At 35.5% G+C, this 23,455-nt stretch overlaps 1 protein-coding gene across 1 annotated transcript in view; it reads left to right on the top strand.

The window, feature by feature from the left end:
* The window catches only part of LOC134543158 (male-specific lethal 3 homolog), a 61,957-nt gene that overhangs the window by 17,617 nt on the left and 20,885 nt on the right, over positions 1–23,455 (top strand). Inside the window, exons 4-9 of the mRNA XM_063388024.1 lie at positions 2,002–2,374; positions 3,528–3,688; positions 3,789–3,941; positions 4,474–4,565; positions 8,638–8,794; positions 9,250–9,455. Coding sequence (XP_063244094.1) covers positions 2,002–2,374; positions 3,528–3,688; positions 3,789–3,941; positions 4,474–4,565; positions 8,638–8,794; positions 9,250–9,455 — 1,142 coding nt within the window. The remainder of the gene's footprint in view (positions 1–2,001; positions 2,375–3,527; positions 3,689–3,788; positions 3,942–4,473; positions 4,566–8,637; positions 8,795–9,249; positions 9,456–23,455) is intronic.

Here is a 23,455-nt window from a genome sequence, read left to right as displayed (position 1 = left end):
TAGTTCCTTTTAGGCATGACTAAATATTTGCTATTGATTGATCATGTGGATGGTGTTTATTGAACAAAGTTTTAAATACAAATATATTATTTCAAATGAAACAAAACAAGAGTTATATAGATTTTTAAGCACTTAGGTACAGAAATTTTAGTCTTATCTTAACACTTTTGATTTCAACCATTGAAAAAATTGCTGTTCATGAACTGGGACAGAAAGAATATGTTCAAGTTCTGGAATACTTGTTAGGGTGAACCAGCTTTATGTAGTTTGTAACACATACAAGTGAAATTAGCCAAGTTTGCCAAAAAGTTCACTCAAAGATTCAGAGGATTTCAGTTTTCAGAGTTGTAGATTATCACAAGTCATACTTGGGTCATCAATTGTAACACCCCAGACCACCTCAGCTAGCTCAAAATTTGGTCAAGTGGATATACATAAAATACTTGCCAAAAATGTGAAATGGTACCAAAATTATATTAGTTTCAGACACTTGTTACCATCGTTGATTCGTTACTTAAATAATGTCTATCAGACATCAAACTTATATTAATGGCTTTTTTTATTAAGACTCAAGAACAATTCACAGTCAGTGAGGCAGCCATCTTGCAACCACAAAACACAGTACAGGTATAGAACATACAACCTTTCTCACATACTTCTTTGTCTTCGAAAGCAAACACATATTGACTGTTTGCAGGTACAGAGAGGATAACTCTTAAATTGACAGTTTGTAATTAAGTTCCATGGTTCGACATGGACTCACGGTATGAAGCCACATGACTATGTCCTCGGAACAAAACCACGATCATTCGAGCCTTATTTTGGGCGATTACCGATGACTGTGGTTGAAAATCCTAGTTTAAAAAATCCAAACACGAAAAACAGGTTGATTATATACGGTAGCGCCTGGACCACAGCCGCAAAAGGCTCTCTTCAACTACGTAACTTTATAGTTAGAGCCACTGCCCAACACACGACCCATCAGAACCTCATCCAGACAACGACTGATGAAACTCAGCACATGACGAAACACTGCGAAATACTGCCTTATGATTGGCCACAATATTTATTATAATTATTATTTAGTGATTCCCCTCTTTGAGGGCTTCTCCTTACTTAATCACATGTCTCTGTCCTTCTCCCACACCTTCCATCTCTTTTTAATTTCACACAATTCAGGGATTCCTGTCAGATAATCTTACGGTCTGGACTAACATCGTTACTCTCTTACATAGGATGTGATAAATTATCGTCTTTCGGCACCGCTGTGTCGCAGCACGTCTTTCTTTCCCTCAACCCCACAATATTCACTGTCTTAAAACCACTACAAAACTCACGTAAAATTATGGTAAAGAGGCACTTTATACATCAAATTCTTACACATCAAAATTAATTACAGGAATATTATCAATAATAAAATACAAGTATGAAAAACTAGGTCACTATGACTTTGAAAGATATAAATCAGCTGATCTGCTGCAATACTTAGAAACCATAATATTTATTCTTTTAACAAATACTTGTAAAGCTGGGGAGGACAGGGTCTTGCAGTTTTACAAGTTTTAATGCCATATTTTGTAGGGTGTTGTACAGTGATAGTGTGTCACTTTAACCTCTCTCTGTTGTAAAAAACATGTTATTTCTGTATTTATAAATTTATAATAAATACTGAATGGTAGCTCATTTCTTGTAATCTACGTCTATTTATTCACTGATGCCAACATAAGTCTCTTGTTTCACTACTTTTCTATACTTTACACTAAAACTTGAAATATATAACTCAGTCCAAATGAATATGAGCCATAATAGAGTTTTGTATAAATTAGATTCACCCAAGATTTGAAGGCCCTGTGTATGTAATTGAGTTCAGTGTCACATATATCAATATTGTCAGTTTGGTCCTTGAAATTCTACTTTTGAACCCTTGAAACATCCTTGGAAATACAGCAGAAGTATTTGTAATAATGTGGGAGGATGATCAGGAGTGTGGTCGGTGTCCAGTGGTGCGTACCTGTACCGGCGAGAGCGCAAGAAGAACCTGCCCAACAAAGTGTCGGAGAGCCTGGAGCAGAACCAGAAGAGGGTGCGGCGTCGGAGGGCCCGGCAGGTGGCGGGGGGCGGGGGAGGAGCGGCTTCGTCGGAGGAGGAGGAGGAGGACCGGGGAGTCAGCTCTGGCAGCCAGAGCCAGCATGAGGACAGTGACGGGGCCATGGAGCGGGAGCCCGAGGGCGGGGAGGGGGAGGAGGTGTGCGACGGCGGCTCCTCCTCCGGAGGGGAGACGTCGGCCGACGACGACCGCGTCATCTTGGACCTCAGCGAGACCATCAGGAGGCTGCTGGAGCAAGACTACGAGCTTGTCACCAAGAAGAACAAGGTACGGTCCGTTCTAGCTCAATTGACCACTTGTGAAATGGACAGTTAGGCATGCAGTAACATGTTGATGCTGTGGTGTACACCCAGTTAGTATGACAGCAGATCAAGAAATGTAATTCCTTGACTTGGTGTCTTACAATATTATTAATCTTTAGAATTGATGAATCCTATTTTTTTCTTCTCTAATGTACACTAGAATAATATTTTCCATACAAAAAACTTTTTTTTTCCAGACAAAACATTGCTCGTCCAAAGCCGAGTTGCTAATCTAAGCAGGGCTTCTGATAATGTTGTTAGTTAACACATTTTGATCTGCTGCTGCAACTCATTCCCTATAAAGTAATCACATTTGCTTTCTTTGTTATGCTTCCACATTCTCAAAAGAATTACCACATTACTGGCACATTATATGAGACCTGCTTTTCAGTATTGAAAATTAGGAAAATAAATTATCACGTTCATTTAATATACGAGGTCACGTGGGCATTCAATTACCACAAAATTGCTTATCCGCATGTGATCTTAAATTTAAAATTTTGACCAGAAATTATGTAAAACTTGCTTATAAATTCTTTATCATATAAAAAGTGGCCATATCACAAACTAAAACATGTACAGATACAGAACACCAACACCAATGGCAGAGGTTTTAAATGAGGATACATAGGTAGTAAAAAGTTTTGGTATAAAAATAGCTTTTTTTTTTTTTATCCTCTTAACCCTTCTACATTCTGTACATGAGTATCGCTGGATGTGAAGATTCTGTACATCAGCACTGTTGTTACTGTCATGTATGACCTGTCAGAGAAGATGAGTAACAGCTTTAAGCTCTTCAAAGTTGAATAAAATCCTTATTTAATGTGCAGTAAAATGCAGTGACTACAGGAGCTTTATAGGAAGTCCTCCATTTTCAACATCTGCCCTCACACATTTGCACTTACCTGTAAATATTGTGCTTTTAATTGCTTCTTCGTACGGTAGTTTTTTATTTATGTGCTGAAACTTTCAGTTAAAATCAAGAGGTAGTTACAAAAGTGACTAAAGGTAAGGGGGGGGGGGAATAATGCTAATGCATCCAGTTTTATCTGCCTTAATTTTGTATTTCAGTTGCTTCCAAATATGAGGCCAAGCGTCATATTTGTGGTTTGTTGCAGCTAGTCAGACTTCCAGCTAACCCAACTGTCGTGAACATCCTTGAAGGCTACGTGAAGCACTGTGCCATAAACCAGTTGGGTGGCTTCGCAGAAAAAACGGAGCGAAGGAATCGTCACTCTCACCCAAATAAGACTAAAGATGTAGATCAGGTTTGTAGAAGGTACGTGCAGATTTTAACTTTGCAAATAGGAGGAAAAACATATTTTTTTTTTCCTTGGGTGTGCACTCGTAGTAAATCATTCCTTGCTATGTGTTTTCAGTCTCAATTTATGGAAAGAGATAGTTGATGGCGTACGAATATATTTTGACGTGACACTCGGGGAACTTTTGCTCTATAACCAAGAACGTCAGCAGTTTTCCTCTGTTCACAACTTGCATCCTCTTCGAACAAACGTCAAAGAAGAAGTAGACGAGTAAGTGATCTAGTATTTCAATGGGCAGATATAATAAAGGCTTTTTAACCTGGCATGCACAGGATCACTGCAGTACCGGATCATTGAATGTCAGTAATGTTTTAATAGGAATAGTACCAAAGAAATATTAATACAGTACAATTGTACTTAAAACAAGTTGTAATAAACTGCTGTGTGGAAAGAAAAAATACGTGAGCATTATAGTATACCTAAGTGTGCATTTGGTTTTCAGGAGAAGTTGCTACAAATTTTATATAGTATTGAATCATCTTTCTATTCAGGCTAGGATTCACAATCATAAAGTTTGCAGGTTAATCAAGTGGAGTAATGTGTACGTTTCTGTGTGTTAATTTGTGATTTTGCAAGCAAATTTAAGTAACTGGAGTATCTGCAGTGCAGAATTGGTCTTAAGGTAACTAAAAAAAAAATGTGAATCAACATACGTATTATAAGTAAAGAATTTTTGAAGTAGGTCTAGTTGACCTGTTTTTAGAGTAGAAATATATTTTCTTCTATAATCTTTTCCCTACAGGTCTGCTAAGTTGTCAGTGAAAATCGAGAAAGAAGAGTTTATGGAGCACAATGACGATAATTCTGCTGCACATCAGGAACGTAACGTAGATGGTGGGTAGAGACATGCATGCACACGGTTTGGTTAGCTTATATATGGCTTTGGATCTCCATTGTAAGAAATAATGTTGGGTGTTTAGAAAATGGTAAAATATAAGTTATCAAAGTTAAATAAAGTAGATGGTGTTTAACAAACACATTGTTCATCACTGATAATCCTAAGACTTGTTTTATGAACTTTTAGATAAAATACTTTTTTAGTATTTGTCCAGTTTTAAAAGCTATCAAAACTTAACTTGATTAATATATTTGTAGTTAAGAATCCCAAGAAATAGTAAATAACATTGACCAAAAGCATTGCTAAAATTATGCAAAAGTTGTGCAAAGATTCAACATTAGAACATAGAAGCGTTGCAAGGTAGTGTAAACAAATCATGTTAGTTCTAAAATTTGGTACCATATACAGTAGAACCCATTTATAGTGAACCCGCCTATAATGAATTCCCAATTATTGTGAATTTCCGTCTCAGTCCCGGCAAAATGATGTGAGGTTATGTATTAATTTATTGGATATAGCGTACAACTTTTGTCAATGTTCATACGTTTTCCCGTGTACTACGAACAAATTTTGCCGACATAATGCACATTTATCTAAAATATTTTCATATAATTACAAGTTTTTTCACAAACGTCTATTCTGGGTCACATTGAAGTTTTTCTCCGCAATACGCTACTCGATTGTCCACTGTTCATATTATAAACAAGTTGTATTCGAGTGGCCTCGGTAGGCTTCGTGTAGCCAAAAATGGCGATCAGTTTGGTGAAAATAAAAAATTGTTTTCCCTGCATAGTTAAAGAATGGGCGAACGTGTGTACATTTAATATGTTATCAAAATTAAACATAAATTACCGCCACACAAATACATACGTACATTATAGCAGCAAATTCAATATTTTTACGTCTCATTTTTATTGTTCACGTTTCTGACATTTTGATCGAGTAAGGTTCGTAAGACTACCACTAGATAGAACTCTGTGGACTAAATTTTTCCATAGAAGGTGAGAAAATTTCGTTCCAGCTTTAGCAACTGCAACACTAAATGATACGTAGTGATCTTTGATGCGCCAGACTCGTTATTTTTCGTTTATTTACTTTTGACGGTAAAAAGAATTTTGTTTTCCTAAGCTGCAAATGTGCTTCAATAAGAAATACGTACATAAAAAAAAGGGTGAAAAACGCGGTAAAAACGTAAGGCATTATCTGTGCGAGATAAACTGGACATTATTGAAAAGGTAGACTCCAACCCCACTGTCCCGCACATGTTAATAGCAAAGGAACTGGGAATTGCAACATCCACATTAAGTACAATATTAAAAAAGCTGAACAATCTTCTTTCTCAAGCTGCGAAAACGTCAGAGAGTATTAAATGCCTGAAAAAAGGATAATACGCCGATTTCCAAGAACCATTAGGTAATAGAAAGTTTGTACATGTGTAGTTCATTAAAAATAATAACTGCATTTGCTCATAAAACTGTTGCTTTGAGTATTTTCATTCATTCTTTTCTTGGCTTAGGCCTATGTGTAGTTAAGATTTTGCTTTTGAGTATGTATTGCCAATATAAAAGTTTTCCCAGATATAAAGTTTCCCCTCTATAGTGAACATATAAACTACTCCCTTCAGATTCGTTATAACAGAGTTCTACTGTATGTTCATTCAGCCTTTTTTCCCATACTTGTATTCTATAGTATACAGTCAAACCTCATTATTACAAACCAGAAGGGACCATAATTTTAGCACTTTGTAACAAAGAGGGTTTGTATTAACTAAACTATTGGGATACCATGACAAAAAAAATTGATCGAACTTTAAATGCCTATATTTACAACCATAAAGAAAATTATATACACTGTTGGTAATATAAGCTGGCTTCACTACATGCATAACAATTTGTAAACACTGAAGAAAACAAACACATGCAACACTTACGGAATGAATCATAATACAAACTTCAAGAAACTTGCATTCATGACACATTTTCTATTCAAACATTTGGTTTAAAAAAAGCATAAATTCTGGTTTGCACTATTTTTTTCTTATAGGCATTGTTTACCACTTTACAAAGCTTATCAAAGGCCAGTACTGATCAAGTATTGATTGAGCAGTCTGTATCCCATCTTTAACTTTGGTCGTATCTACTGCTGCCGACTCCCCACACATAGTTTTGCCAACAAGATTGTTGCGATCCTTAAACCGTTGTAGCCAACCATTGCTGAACTTTAAGTCTGAAATTCCTAACCTCAATGCTAGGTAGTCTGCCTTATTCTGAATCATAGGTCCAGAAATAGGCAAGTTTGCTGCACGCATTTCCTCAAACCACTGCAACAAGGTAGCTTCCATTTCTTGATGTTTTGGGCCTCGCATTCTTTTTCTTGTTTATAATTTGCACGAACTCGCAAAAGCTAATTCAATCTTTTCACGATTTTTTAGTATTGTCGACAACGACGATTGCGGGATGTAAATTCTCTCGCAATTTCAGTTTTCGTTCTCTCTCCATTGTGTACTTCTTCGATAATTTTAACTTTAACTTGCAATGTAAGGTCGTTGCGTTTACGTTTCGCAGTCATATTACAAAACAACTTATACTCAAAATTGAGGTTAAGACACACATGCGTGAACAATGGAAAAATAGAACTTTTTTCCATAGATTGTTTAAACTTCTACGTATGTACACTTCGACGACTAATATTAATAAGGTATAGAGTACTTTTCTTTTCGTTTTCCGTTTACAACATGGCATCTTTTCTAGTTTAGTTACTAACATCGCCACTAGAGTTGAACTTTTCATCTTGTTTTCCGACCATTTTGTGCTGTAGGATACATACATCTATCTTTGGAGAGACATTTGTTTACATGACGGTTATGAAGACGTGATTTACTTTAGACTTCGGCTGTGAAATTCATATTAACAGTTTACTTATACATGTTAACAGCTACTTGAGGGATCAAAACAACTTCATAATTCATATTAACTGTATTTCGTATTAAAGACTGAATAACATAGGAAAGCATACCTTATTTTCTTGGACTGTGAAAGTACTTCGCATAAACGGGAATTTCGTACTAAGCGGATTCGTATTAATGAGGTTTGACTATGTGTAAAAACTTAAGAATTTGTTTATTTTTTGTAAAAACTTTTTTTAAGTTCTGGAAACCACACCAAAAATCTACATGTGATTATCACAATAACCTTAATAAAATTTGACTAAAAATCACAAACAATTTGCTGTTAAACCATGCAAACACATGGAAGGTACTAAATAAAGCAGTACACCAACTCCTATCATTTGGCATAAACTGGTGTGTTACATTTTTGAATCTTATATAATCAAATTAATTGTAAACAAAGAAATGAGGCTAAACATACATAATACACAAAAATTAAAAGGTCTTCAGATACTTTTACCAGGTATTTTTTGGTCTAAACTGCAATTAAGATGCAAATAGTACACAATTGCAAAGATTGTATTATTTTTTACATATGTTTGGACATTTTCCTGTAAATAAAGTATTTCTCCACTTTAGAAATGATGGCAGTTTTAGTGTTGCATCATTTGATGAAAGAAACTTAATGTAAAACCACGCACACATATTTATCTATATTATGCAGTAGCTTCTCTTGCTGTGTTTTAGTGAAACACTGTTAAACATGTTAAAAAACCCAATAAAATAACTTATTTGAGGGAAAAATTTATATCACGATTTTTTACTATAGAGTTGTGATCAAGTTAAATTAATAAATATAAAAGTGTTACCTTTAGCTTTAACAATGAATGGTAATATTATGAAAAGGGTAGTCTGTAAATAATTAGTTAAAATTAATAAGAAAAATACATTTGTTGGATTGATTTGATCTAGATCACTATTATTCTTCATTTGAATGTCTTCTGAGTTTTTTTGTTCGGACTAGTATAATATCTGCCATGTATATTTGACTGTCTGCTTTTATTCATCTGAATAAGTTTTCGGTAAATTCATTACTAGTTTTAGAAGCTTCACACATAGGGCAAGCTGCCCCACTTAATTGTAAACAGATTAAATTTATCACAGTAATTAATCCTTTCCAGGGTCAGTGCGCAAGAAAAGTTTGAGATCACATCGCTCGGATGTGGATGCTGGCGGCACAACGAACAACCATGTGGACAGTAATGGCATTGGGAAGGTGGGCAAGAACTGTGAAAGCCAGTCTTCCAGAAATGATGGCTTGAACAACCATATATCCAGGTTGGTATTTAATGATAAACTTTGCTACTACATAGGTTAAATTTCTTTGAATTTGTACATGTTGTGACCATCACATTCGAAATTCAAGTAGTAAAATGAATGTTAAACAGTTTTGAAGAAAATAAATTAAGAAATCTCTTTTGCAGGTATCAGTCATAAACTTATACGCTTAGATATATTTTCGATGTTTTACAAATTGTAATTACTGAATTTTTTTTATTAATTTTAACGTCTGTTAATTACATTTCGTAATTTGTATAAATATATATTTAGGTTTCCCAACTGAGGAATTTAAAAAAATGACAAGTTTTACTGTTCTTTGAATGATTCTTGCATTGGGAAGATCGATTTAAAACTTTATTTGGACAGAAAATGGCATATGTTGAAAAAAAGGTTTTGAAAGATTTACTGTTCTTAAAATTTTTGTAAATTTTATCTCCTAATAATTTTTTTAGGGGAAGTTCACAATGCTCAAGTCCTTTGTCGATATGCGTGGGGCCATCCGTGAACAACTCCATCCCTGGCCCCACTGTCTCACCGAAGAGCAGCACGTTACTGCAGCAAGTGTTGTCGTGGCAAATTGTGCCAGACCACTTGTACTGCCAGTTGCCAGTGCAGCCTTCGCTTGTGTATGGAGCAATACATCTTGCTCGTTTGTTTGGTAAGTTTGTGTAGGACTTTTGCAAGATATGTTCATTAATGAGTAAAGTTGAGGAGATTTGCTTACTAGGTTTAACTTTGCCCTCCATGATTGCATTTTCATGTCAGTGCATTAGTAGGAACTTAGTATACAAGCTGTTGTTAATTTTTTTGACAGAATATTCTGCATGTTATCTGCTATTTGTGAAGAGTCTAGAGAATATTCATAATGAGAAAGTTGGCCAGATACGGTCACTCACTAGAAAGTCCAATTTTTTTTTGTGTTTCCTCAGCCGTGTAGTTTTAAAGTTCCATTTTCAAAATATTTATTTTTAAGCGGTTGGCATTAGTAGTAATAATAATAATAAAACCTAAATTAAACATGGGTGCAGCTGAGTCTTAAGAGTAAGTGGAATCATCCAAGTTACCTTAATAAAGTTAACTGGTTGTTCGAGCTAATTTTTTTATTTGTCTTTAATATAGTTAATCTTGTATTGTAATTTTAATATCTTGTGAGCCTTATGAACCTGTTACCACTTCCACATTAACTATCAGTCCGATCCTGCACAGGCATCACATACTTGAAACATTTGAACCATAACATATTTAGAACATTTTTTTTAGAATAATCGTGTATTTTCTAACACATTGAAATCACAAACTATCACATTGTTAAATATGTTTGCAACTCTCATGTGCAATACAGTGAAACCCTGATTATCCGTTTTCCAATGGACCATGAGTAAAAAACGGATAATCCAGGAAATCCTACAATGTGGGAACACACTCTAAAGTTACCAAATGCGTAATGTATGTACTATTACAAAAACTTTCAGTGAATCAGTTAGGTATTTCCATAAACTGACACCAGCAGCACACTGTATATACACTTTTCATGGGGACAAAGTAAAAAAGTGTAAAAAGCGGGAAAGTGTAAATAAAGGGAAAAGTAAGAAATACGTTAAAGTTAATTAAAATACAGTCGCATCCTGCAGCGTTCATAACAAATGCGGGCTACATTACACATACGCATTGCACCACAGTAAAAAAATTTTAAATAAAAGGGCCGCAAATTGGACATTTACCGTCAATAGCGCGCCGTGCGCAGAGAAAGGTCATCGTACTCAATCAGCTGTTATGGCGCGACGTACCCGCCGGCTGGCTCTCTCTGTTGTCTGAGCTGCGCATGCGCAGTATAACTCACTCAACGCTCCGCCCAGACTCGTGATGTTCCATCAGCAGTCAGCCAATAGATGCGAGCTTTGCGGAAAAAAATATAAGCTCCACCTCCCGTGTACCAGTTTTGTCCAGTTCTAATACCAGTTTATTGGTATACGCACCAGTTTTCTCGCTGCCGTGACGTGTTCAAGTTTACGTTCACCTTGATTTCTTGATACCAATAATTAATTATTTACGATCCCCAGATATAAATGGTTAGTTTAAAAAATATGCGTCAACTGTACAATACTTCCGAAATTATAAAATACGTTTAAAACAGTTACCAAGACTCCGCTCATTTTATCTAGTGAGGTTTATGTCTCGTACCAGTATTTCGGCTAAGTTGTGACATAAATATAGTAACAGAACGTTTATACATTCGTGAGTTTACGTTTTTCCCGAGTACATTTTAGATTGCCTCCTGCTATAATTACTCGGACTTTTACACGCCTAGGCTTAAATTATTATATGTTTAGAAATAAAAGCAACTTTTCATGTTATAAAATATGTTTATTTTGCGATTTAAAATGTTCACTGCCGACTATAAAAGTTACGTTTTTCACAATGTTTTTAGGCCTACTATCGTTGTTACGTGATGTAAATAGCGGGATGGATTAGATTTTTGAGACGTAATTCGCGTGAAAGTATTGTATTGGATTAAATGGGAACCAAACGGGACCTGAAGAATATAGTGCAAATAACGGGAAAACGTAAATAACGGTAACGTAAATAAGGGGTTTCACTACTTCCTTAATTTTTTTAAATGAACAAAATGTGCCATCCACTGGGATGTTTGATGCTCGAACTTGCTGGAACCAAGAAAGCAAAACTTTCTCAAGCTCACTGTATTTCGACTGTCTTGCCATTTTCCGTTTTTTTGAAGACTGGCTGAACTGACTTGCTTGTTTCCGAATCTCATTTCTTCTACCGAAGATAGAATTAAGAGTCGATGGAGGAATACCATAGCGCTTTGCCAAATCAACTCGTTTTTCGCCTGGATTTTTTTCAACGGCATATATAATTTCTAAACGCTCTTTAATGGTTTTAACCTCTTTTGTAGGCCTATACATATCAATGAACCTTTACAAATTTCACACGTGCATTAGAGTTAAATGCGTAAAGCTAATTTACCGTAAACAAAGAAAATCTCGCGTATATACGGCCGGCCACGGAAACGCTAGGATGAACAATTTCGTCTATGTTTCTCGCAGGATTTCACTGCCGCTAAATAGAAACGTGTTTACGTTGGGCTAGTATGTACAGTATATCGACCACGGTTATATTGTTGTGTCGATTATCGCACAAAGCAAGAACTATCGTGTGAGCGTTAGCTTTCGTCTGTTGTTTTATCGAAGTTGGTGAACCTGTTAGCAACAGCGTCATGCTCACTTTATTCGTTTTCTTTTAGTAATGGCCGCCATATGTAAATTTTGGTGTTGCGTGTCGTGTAGACACGCGTAAACTGGAATATTTCTCGGGAATTTGAATGTAAATCGGTAAAAAGCCTGTAAATTTCAACCCGTTAAACCGGGTTAAAAAATATTCGTAAACGATGGAAACGGGATTTTTTTAACATTGTTCTTGCGGGATTTTTTCGGGACCACGGACATTGAACAATAAAACCGGGAAATTCTACAATGCGGGAACGAATAAACGAGGTTTCTCTGTATTAGTTTAAGGGCTTTATTTATAATTTTTATGAAGTGCTAATAGTTTGTGGGGTGAGCAGGATGTCAGGAGAAGGAAATGATCTGAGTGGGACGCAGCACTATTCCATTGTGTGCTATACTCATTTACATGGAATTTGAACATGGAAGAAGTTTAAGAGAACCATGATGAGAAAATTTTCTTGTTAGTGGAACACATTGCTGACCAATAAATAAATATTTACTTGACAGATTTTTATTTTATATACAGTGCAGCATTAGGATTGCAAATATTTTTAGTTATCAGCCATATGTTGCTCTGTGTTGAGGGTTGCTGTGTACTTTTTTAATTGTGCGACTTGGTGCCTTCTTGCACCACCCGTTGGACCTTGGGACAGTGCTGCGATCTTCAGACTAAACGGACAGTTACGCATCCTCACGGCGTCGGTTCGAATGTTGATGTATGTGCTCGAACATTTTTTGGTCCTCCGGGCCGGATTATAACGCAAATCAAGGTTAGCGGATGGTGAAAGTGTTATAATAACATCAAGGGAACGATTTTCAAAATATTTTGCACAGGAAACGGTACAAGGACCTATCGGTGACGCGTGGTTGTAATGCCGACGGCTTATAATTAATGACGGACATCGCGAAGGTAGAAATGGATAATTATTAGAAGAGTGAAATTATGCGGCAGTGCATCTATGTTTACGGTTATTAAGGGCACACAAGAGTCCTTACGCGGGGATTAGTGAAGTTACGCACGCAAAAATAACTAAGTCAAAAACAAAGGGAAACGCTTACCTACTAGATAAGCACAATTGCGGCACAAACACCGGAATTGCAACACGTAATTTTCAACTTTTTATTGGGCAAGGCCGATGAAGCCCGTGATTTGTATGAAGCGTCGGAGGAGGATGCATCCAAATTGGAGGATTTTAAAATTTTATTTATTTATTTATTTATTTAAAATTGTGACATGTCTACCAACAGCTAAGGCCATAGTGGTAGACACCATACATATATACAAAGAGGTTACAAAGACACATGGACAAACATAATACAAACTGGACAAAAAAAAAAATGGGAAATACATAATACAAAGAAGAAAAAAAATATATATATATATAATACAAATATCACAGAAACTAAAGTACAATGAAGTCAAAAGATATAATAAAATATTAGAAGTTAGATAAGATATTCTTAAGGCAAATTTTTTTGTTGGTTTGATCAAAATGATTAACAAGTTTGTTGTAATTAGAAATCAATCTATATAGTAAATCATTCCTTTTATTGAAAGTACATAAAAAAGGTGGTTTGCGACAATTAAAGGAAGAAATTTTAATACCGGTTGATTCTAGGACATAAGGACAATTAAGGTAATTATAATAACAATTATGAATAAATAGAGCATCAAGAACATTTCTTCTATCCTTAAGTGATCCTAGAAGACTATTTAAGTTGATTGAACTATTGGTTTTTTGTATTATATAGTGGCCGAGTTTCATTTGAATTTTGTCCAATTTCCCAATGTCAGTTAAATTTAAATTATTCCAAATAATAGAGCCATATTCAAGTTTAGATCTGATTAAAGACATGAATAAGGATAATATTGAATCAATATTAGTAGAATGAAAGGTGATGTACTTGATGAGACCTAGAATTCTATTAGAGTGACAAAAAAGTGAATCAGTATGTAAATGAAAGAATAATTTAGAATCCAAAAGTACGCCAAGATCTTTAACATGTTTAGTTTGTAGTATGGGAGAATTGTCAAGGTTGTACCTATAACAGATAGGATAGTATTTTCTAGTAAATGATATAATGGTAGTTTTATCTTTATTAAGCTGTACCAAATTTGTGTTGCACCAATTTGCCACTGCAGAGATGTCGGATTGAAGAAGATAGCAATCATGATACGAAGATATTTTGCGATAGATCTTTAAATCATCAGCGAATAGAGTCCCAGTAGAGTAATTAAGTTGATGAATGATGTCATTAATGAAAATATTAAATAATAGGGGAGAAAGAGAACCACCTTGAGGAACACCAGAAGGTGCAGTATATAGAGTTGATTTTATATTCTTTATTGCAACAAAGAAATTTCTGTTTGTTAAATAGCTAGTTAGCCAATTTATATATTTGTCACTTAGTCCAAAAGAAGAGCATTTAGAAAGAAGAATTTGATGATTTACGGTATCAAAAGCTTTGGCCAAGTCAAAGTAGCAAGCATCAACTTGACCACGAGTGATAACTTCAGAGTAAATTGGATTTAAGAACGACACTAAATTCGTTGTGGTGGTTTTTCCAATTCTAAAACCATGTTGAGCCTCAGTGAAACAAGTTTTTAGATTAAAATTAAGATGTTTACATATAATTTTATCGAAAATTTTAGCAAACCCATTCAATAGTGAGATTGGTCTATAGTTAGAAACATCAAGCTTGTTACCCTTCTTATGGATAGGAATAACCTTGGCAGTTTTCCATTTAGTGGGATAAATACCACTAGAGATACTAATATTAAAAATATGTTGAAGAATAGGTGCAAGAATAAATGCACAACCTTTAATTATAAAATTGGGAATATCGTCAGGACCAGTTGAGAGAGAGGACTTTAAGGATTTTATACTCCAAAGAACAAGACTTTCAGAAATGAGTAACATGGGTATGAAGTGGTTATTTGAGGAGAAGGTAGATGAATAATTAATTTTGGTAGGAGTTAAATAGACACTAGCAAAATAGTCTGCAAAGCTGTTGGCCATCAGCGAAGAATCATTAGTTACAGAGTCATTAATTTTAAGTGATAATTGTTGATCATAGCCTTTCCTCATAATCCTAACATAATTCCAGAATTTTTTTGGGTTATGTTTAATTTTATTATTTATATTTTCTAACCAATATTGTTTGTCTCTAATTAACAGTTTTTTTACCTCTTTCCTAAAATGTGCAAACATTGAATAGTAATGAGGGTTAAAATTTCTTTTATATAATTTATGATAATGTTTTTTTTAATTTTAATAATTTTATGAGTTGTTTAGAATACCAAAAAGGAAACCTGGATTTACAATTTGCAGAAGTCGGAATGTACGTATTTATGAGTTCATGCATAATGGATGTTAAGTGATCCACCATAGTATTTACGTCATAAGTATTATTATAGATAACAGACCAATCATGATTTTTCAATGCCGTGATTAGACCAAGATAATCACCCTTTTTATAATTTAAAAACAAAGCAGAATCACTTTGAACATTAGATACTATTTCCAATTTGAAGTTTACAGAAAGTGCTGGATGATAAACATCTTCTTTAACAAGATAATCAAGAGCGTTATTTATAGTACATAGATCTAAGTTAGTGAAACAAAGATCCAGTAGACGAGTAGGAGGTTGAGTATAGTTAAACTGATTCAAACCCAAAGTGGTTACAAAACTGATTAACGCAAATGCTTTAGATTTTATAGAATTTTGAGTAATATTTGAAGTGTGAAAGTGAGACCAATCAACTCCAGGTACATTAAAATCTCCTAAGAGTAAAATGTCATCTTGGAAATTTTTAAATTTTTCCTCCAGATGTGTAAAATAAAGAGCATAAGTTTCTGGAGTAATTTGAGGTGGTAAATAAATATTACCAAGTGTTAAATATTTTTTACGATTGGTTCTAATTTTAATCCAAATGGCTTCTATTCCCAAATGGTCATATTCATGAGTAATAAATACATTTTTGAATTTATTTTTATTTACTGCAATTAAAACACCGCCTCCTCTATTCATTAGAGTTAAAGAAGGGTCTCTATCGGTTCTAAATACGTGATAAGAATCATTAAAATAGTGCGAGTTTATAGACGTTGACGTAAACCAGGTTTCGGTGAGACAAATGATATCATAGTTTGTATGTAAAATATTGTTTGAAAATTCAATTGCTTTAGTCCTGAGTCCTCTCACATTTTGGTAGAAGATTACCCACTCTTTGTGAGAAACAGCCACAAATAAAGATTTATGGAGCTCCTCCGGGCTCCTGGGAAGGATTAGACGCTGATAAGTTCAACTCAGACATAAGTGTAGGCGTCGAAGCAGACGCCGACGCAGATGTAATCTCAGGATTGACGTTGGCCCGTCCAGAAGCAGACGTAGATCCATTATTAGTGATTTGTTCAGGATGCAGTTTCCCGTAAAAAGGACTGATCAGGCATCCACTGGGCCAGAAAACAATGTTATTTATTCTCACAAAGTCTTCTTCAAGCACAGAGATATGAAATGATGAGTAAGTGTTAAATTTGGTACGCAGTTTAACGACTTTAACGTGAGAGAGATTCAGTTCATTAGTAATATACTCTACTATCTCATGTTCCTGAACAGAAGGGTCAAATCGTGTCACAAATAATGCTTTTGTTTTCCTTGGAACCAATTTGCTAACTGTCTTTAGAGTAGGGATATTTCTGATGCCTACTTGCATGGGCGGTTTTTTGCGATCATGATCACGTTTTTCTTCTGAATTCACAATGTTCTTGGCTTTCCGTCCGTATTGCACCGTAGTGAAACCATCTTCACTGGGCTGTTGGTTAATAATATTATTGCTGCTCTTGGCGAAGCGCTTTTCATGCTGATTCGTATGTGGGTCACGGGACGGAGTACCGTTACCCGAGACACCAGCTGTTGCGACACTAGTTGTTGCGACACTTTCACTTTCCGTGTTCTTGTTGTTTGAGGACTTAAGCAAAGCTTGACTATACGATTTCACCTTGTCCAAGCACGGTAATAAACTTTTAATATGAAGTAGTTCCTGTTTGATTTCCGCCGTTTCATTACGCGAATCAATTAGTAAAGTTTTAAGAACTTCATTTTCACTTCGTAGATCATCAAACTTGGCACAAAGCAAGTCAATCGTCTTTACTAAATCATTGAAATTAGGAGCTTCGGTACTACCTAAAATTTCCAGCCTTTTAATTCCAAACGTCGTTTTTTCCAGAGAATCGGTAGAGGCAGATCCAGATCCAGTAGTTACTGATGCCGATTTCCTAATGGGTGACCTAATCATTTTAGAGTGGGATTTTATATTTGTTTCACAAAAGGAATCATCACACACTGATGAGGGAAACCCCAAAAAATCTGATTGATTGCTCACTGACAAATTAATGATGAATAACTCGCGGCGAACACGCAACACACAAAAGGCCGGCGGAGCGCACGGCGCACACGTCCGTCGGCTATGAACTCTCGGCCGCTACTGAACTCTCGGCCGCTACTGATGAACTCTCGGCCGCTACTGATGAACTCTCGGCCGCTACTGATTGTATTTGAGGAAGTTATTGAAAAAAGGAGTGAATTACTAGCAAATTTATTTGCTATGTGCACTAACCCCCCCAGTGATAAGGTCGATATGAGCTAAGTCAAGCAACAGTTCGCTGTTTATGAAGTAGTGTTCCGGGAATTGCACAAATTATACAATAAACATGTCAAGCCAAAGTGAGGTAAGGCACCAGGTGACACAGTGCCTAACACGGGATTGCAAGCCACGTTAAGTCCCCACGTGTCAATGTTGCCTGCATTACCGCTACCAGTGTTCGGCGGTAACCGTGCTGAGTGGAAGGGATTTGCGGAACTATTTAACTCGGTCGTTGGCCAGTGTTTTCACTTGACTAAAGTGCAAAAAACTCACTATCTGTTAGGATGCCTTAAGAGTGCGCGATACATGTGGTTCCGAGCAGCAAAATCGATGTTTGCGGTGGAGCAGATTCTGTAAATGCCATGACATAAATTGGATTTTGGTAAAATATTATTTACAGAGTAAGGATGGATCTTAAAATGTTATTACTCGAAATTTCGGTATGCGTCTTATTTTATTAACTAATTATTCCTAAAAACGGCGAAGTTTAGTAGACGAATGCTAGTATAATTTGATTCGAAATGGGAAACAAAATAATAATATTATACAACACATGTGTGCATGAGTTAGAAACAGCAGGATGCATTTAGAAGCAATACCAGCTGAAAAATCTGTTCCGCCGTAACCTTTGTAATCAGTAGACAAAGAACGAATTTTACACATCGTAGTTCACGCGTCCACACACAGATGTCGGGCACTCCGCACGCAGAGGTTCATTGCAGTAACACATAAAGATGTCGCACATGTCGGAGGTCGTCACTACTTGTTTTGTTGTATCGCGCTACCACGAAGCCACATTTTTAAATTGAAATAGGTGGGAAACGCTGCAATTGGTGGCAATAAGACGTGTTTTAAAAATAATAGTGACAAAGGAAACCTGCTTCTTTCTGCAAGGCGGAAAAATAAAAGTTAGGTAACTTATTTTTAAATTGATGATATTAGTTTGTTTTTGATTCCAAAATCTTTAAGACGAGTGTATAACACTTTCCATGTATCTGAATATTTCAAATAACAGCAGCGCAGAGACTGTAGCATCCGAGACCGGCCGCAGCGAGCGTGGGCAGATAGCGCGGGAAAGGGCGGGCGGCGCGGCGCCGGGCTGGCGGGGCGGGCCAGTGCGCATTCCACGTTCACACTAGAGGTGTAAAAGTAACGAAAAAATGCGTAGCCGTATGTATTCGTTACTATAACAATCAGTACTCGTTACTATCGTATCGTTACTCGTTACTTCTGATACCGCATAACATGCAACGAATCAAGTTGTATTGCGTACGCGTACAGTATGACGTCGCGTAAATAATAATAAATAGAATATATACAATAAACAATATTTGATAATTAACCATTTTTGTTAACCAAGAAACAATTAAATCTCATTAGAGCGGCTTTATTATATTATCGCTTTTAAGATAATAAAAAAACGTGAAAATTCGCGATAATAAAAAACAAAAACATACATATTTCTAATTTGTAAAAAATACTTTCTTACGTTGTTTCTGTTCCAATCTCAAACTTTGTCTACACGCACAATACCTTTAATAAACAGTAAAAAACTTGGACGACGAATTTCCAAATCATACTTTACTTAATAAACAAACATTGTTCTTTGTAACGTAAATTCATCGAATATGCGCGCGCATGCGTGAAACATACGAAAAATGCGAGTAATGAAATGCAGCTGTGTGTGACGTTTCGTTACTCGTATATAGACGGCGCACCCGTTACTCAGTAACGAATACATACGGTTTGCTACAGCTCTAGTTCACACACTACGGCCGGAGGTTCCCCCCCCCCCCCCCCCCCTCCTCTCGTTGCAGTAATAGTCGTTAATATTTAATTATATGTTGTTTATAACGACAAAATACACACAAGTAATACCAAATATATTTAGTTCCAAAAGTTAAAGAAATAAAATGGTGCGAAGGGGGGGGGGGGGGGGGGGGCAAATGGGCTAGCCCCGATTTTACAAAGGCAGTGATTTTACGAATGCCATCCTTGGAACCGTGAGCCAAGGGCGCCCATACCCATGAGCAGGGTAGGGCTGTGGCCGCCTCCCCCAGCTTTCAGGAAGAGGAAAAAATGTATGGGTTTTTGAGGATTTTTGGCAAATTGTAATTTTTGACACTTTTTGTCAATTTTTGAAGATCTGCCCCCTCCCCTTACAAACTATTTTATAGTCTGGCCCCCCCTTACAAACTGCCATATGGGCACCCTTGCCGTGAGCATACATAAAATCGTAGTTCTAGTATTATTAAAATGTGGAAACTAACAAGTTCTAGTGTTGTCACAAAAAACGAACTTGAACCCAAATTTGTTGACACGAATTTGAACCGAACTATTTTAAAGTTCGGTTCGAGTTCGAAATTTCGAACGTTCGTACAGCCTTATGCAATACTACTCTTCAAATGTCACACGTGAATGGAAACTTATCAAATAAGCGTAGCATAGCAATTATATATCGCGTCTATTAAAAACATTAGTTTATAGAATTTAAAACATTTATCCAGGACTCTTTTTGGTCATTACATATTTGGGATTGCTACATCTGGACACACATAAATGTTAATTGTTGCTGACATCACATAACACAGTATAAACAAATACTAAACGTCCAAAATATAGGTATACGCCACAACCGCATTGCCAGTTCACTATCTATAGAGCATCCCACTCTTACATTGCAGTGTGGAAGTAAATAGGCGCATTCTCTCTCTCTCTCTAACAAACGCCGATTGCCGTTAGCACTGTCCTTGTTTCTTCGTGCGTTGTTGCCAAATATCAAACGAAATTAAAATTTTAATTTTTGGACCAAGCTTTTTTTCATATTGTATAGCATCGAAATACGCATCAGGCAATGCGTATTTTGAATACTTAACAATATTTTTAGTGTCCGAAAAAATTAAAAAATATAACTTATTCGCTGCGAACTGTTTTGAAGTATTCCGATATGTTTCACATAAAAAAAACAACCTACATGTGTAATTCATTCAGATTTTTTTTATTAATAAATTAATGCCTTAGGACACCACCGAAAAAATGTTAAGACAAAAACTGTACAGGTTTTAATATATTGAAATGCATTTTCTCACAAACTGACACATCAAAAAGTTGACCCGTGGAAAATTATTTTTCTATTAAAGATAGATGGGGGACGCAAGCGTGAAAAATGTTCACAATGAATTGAATTAGTTTTTAAAAGCAGCTCCATCTCAATTGCTTCTACAGTTTCCGTGGAAATAGCTGTTAAAGATGTGTCTTATCAGTACAAGAGCGCGCGCTGCCGTCGTAAGAGGAAACAGGGTCGTGTGTTTAGATAAGTGGTGTTCTGTCCTACAAGCAATTTCAAATACATGGCTTCCTTAGTCAACAAAAATATTTTAATCGATTCTTGAACATAATATGTAAAATGTATGAAATAAATACGAAGGAATTTAATAGCGATCATGGTACAAATTTTTAAATTATTTTCCTATCCTTCTCAACACCAAGCATCTTAACAAACATTGTTTTAGACAAAGTTTTGAAAAATAATTATGATATTTACAAACAATTTAAACAGATTTTATAAGGTGTCTACTAAGGCAGTTACGTTCTTTTTGTCCGGTGAAATTTTTTTTCGAACCCATGCAGTTAGGGCTGGTCGTATCAAAAATTTATTTAGAAAACATTTTTCGGCATTAGTTATTCCGAGTTATCATACGTTAAAACGGATTCGATATTATTCATACTATGGAAGTTGTTGCGATTTTTCTGTTTTTCAAAAAATCTTCCCCATTTCGAACCAATTGTTTGGATTTTTCCCATTACTTACTCAACCGAGAATTTACATTACCGTATTTTATTTATCATTTTGGACATGACTTGTCCAAAAATACGGCATTTATCGGGCCCATGAAAATGTGATATATATATATATATGGGATTTTTAGAACATAAAAGAAAACTATAAGAAATTTTCGTCTACAATAGGTAGTTTTTATTTAAAATTTACATAAAAGTGGCATTATTACAAATTTATATGTGTAATAGTATAAAATAATATAAATTACGATATGATTTCTTAAAATGCTTCTTGTTCGATCCGAATTACAAAGACACGCATCTCCTGAAATTCGTAATGTGTTAGAGATTTGGCAACAGCGCGCGCCATAAGCCATGTACTCCAATCTGAGTGGGACGGGCTATAGCACTAGCTGCCGGCCGAGGTCGACGTGCGACCTGAAAGATAAGATGTAGCGCTGTAAGCAAATACCGCGTCTACCATAAAAGGCAAGTGAATGGGTGTTATGGGTTTGACAGAGGGGAACATGGATGCACGGGGGAGGAGTACAGTTTAATAGAATATTATAATTACATCATAAAATGTTATTGGTCCCGAAATGTTTGTATCAGTACGCAGTGTAACATAGTTACACTTATTTGTAAGTGAGGAGTATTTCAAACTTTTGGGCACGGTAAACGAATCTTACGAGATGCTATAGCTTCAATTATTTAATGTGTACTACTTTTGGTGGTGAAGCCTTTTGTACCCTTGTTCTGTTTTGTGCGAGTACATTACAATAATCGTAATTTTCACCGCGACTGATACTGGAGAACATTGTAAAAAATCTCACGTGTCTAAAAATTTCATAAACACGCATGAACAGATGAATAGAAAACAAATTGCAATGACTACTAAAGTACTATTCCAGCTTCTTTAACAATTAATCGTTAATTTGTGGTATCATATGTGGTTTTCTATTAAGATTATGCTTCATTTCAAAATAAATTTTGACATACTTTATATAGTAAATTTAAAATACTTATTGGTGGAAAATAACTTGAAAGTTTATGTATTTTATCGCTCAAAGACTTGTTGGAACCTACAGATTCGAAGCAATTCGATACCCCGAAGATCTTAATGAAATTTAAGAACAACCGTTGCTAATACTTATCTTTATAACACTATCTAACAATGTTTCAGAACATGAAATACAGTTCCGTAGGCGCCAATACTTTAGCTACTAGCGACTTTAACAATCGCGCACCGTTCGTTCACTATTTGTATTCAAAATGAAGCTAATGGTCTATTATTATTCAAAGCATCTGTATAATTTCATTTAATTTTTTTAAAAACCGACATTATAGGTTTGAATTTATCTACAACATTAATTTATTCCAAGTCAAATTCTCTAGTTACACAAGAAAGTAATCTTAGTAACATTTAGCATGTTTGAATGCAAGTGGATCTAGGTGGAGTAACTTCCCAGCTATAGTAGAATAATGTAATAAAACGACTACTTCGTTATGTAATTATGTACCTAGATGCGTACGATTTATGAAAACATTTTTTGGTTAGTTGAGCTTTGACAAGTGCCAGTTGTGTGCATATTAACACAAACAACAGATGTTTTCTTTTATGTTGTTTGAAATATTCATTGTAGCAATCATAATTGTATCAGTGTAGCCTACATATTGTTAGTAATTAAGTATCTCACTGTTCTTGTAACTTTAACCCAAAATATATGTTATGTGCGGGAATTCTAGGGTTCAATATAAAAATGTATAAAAAGGCCTATTATAAGTAAGCATGCTTTAAAACCCGCCATTTTGTAAGGTATATTCATGATTAATTTACATATAGAATAGTTACCTAAATTATAATGATATGTGAATACTTATGTTCCTTACTATTTTTAACTGTATAAATTGAAACAAAATTTTGTTTTAACTACGATGCATGTACACAAGATAGGCTAACTTTCAAAAGAAGGTTTGAATGAATACAAG

This window comes from Bacillus rossius (assembly GCF_032445375.1).
Source record: "Bacillus rossius redtenbacheri isolate Brsri chromosome 9 unlocalized genomic scaffold, Brsri_v3 Brsri_v3_scf9_2, whole genome shotgun sequence".
NCBI classification, from domain to species: Eukaryota; Metazoa; Arthropoda; class Insecta; order Phasmatodea; family Bacillidae; genus Bacillus; species Bacillus rossius.
The sequence above is the reverse complement of the archived record's forward strand: the minus strand, read 5'-3'. Positions and strand labels throughout refer to the sequence as shown.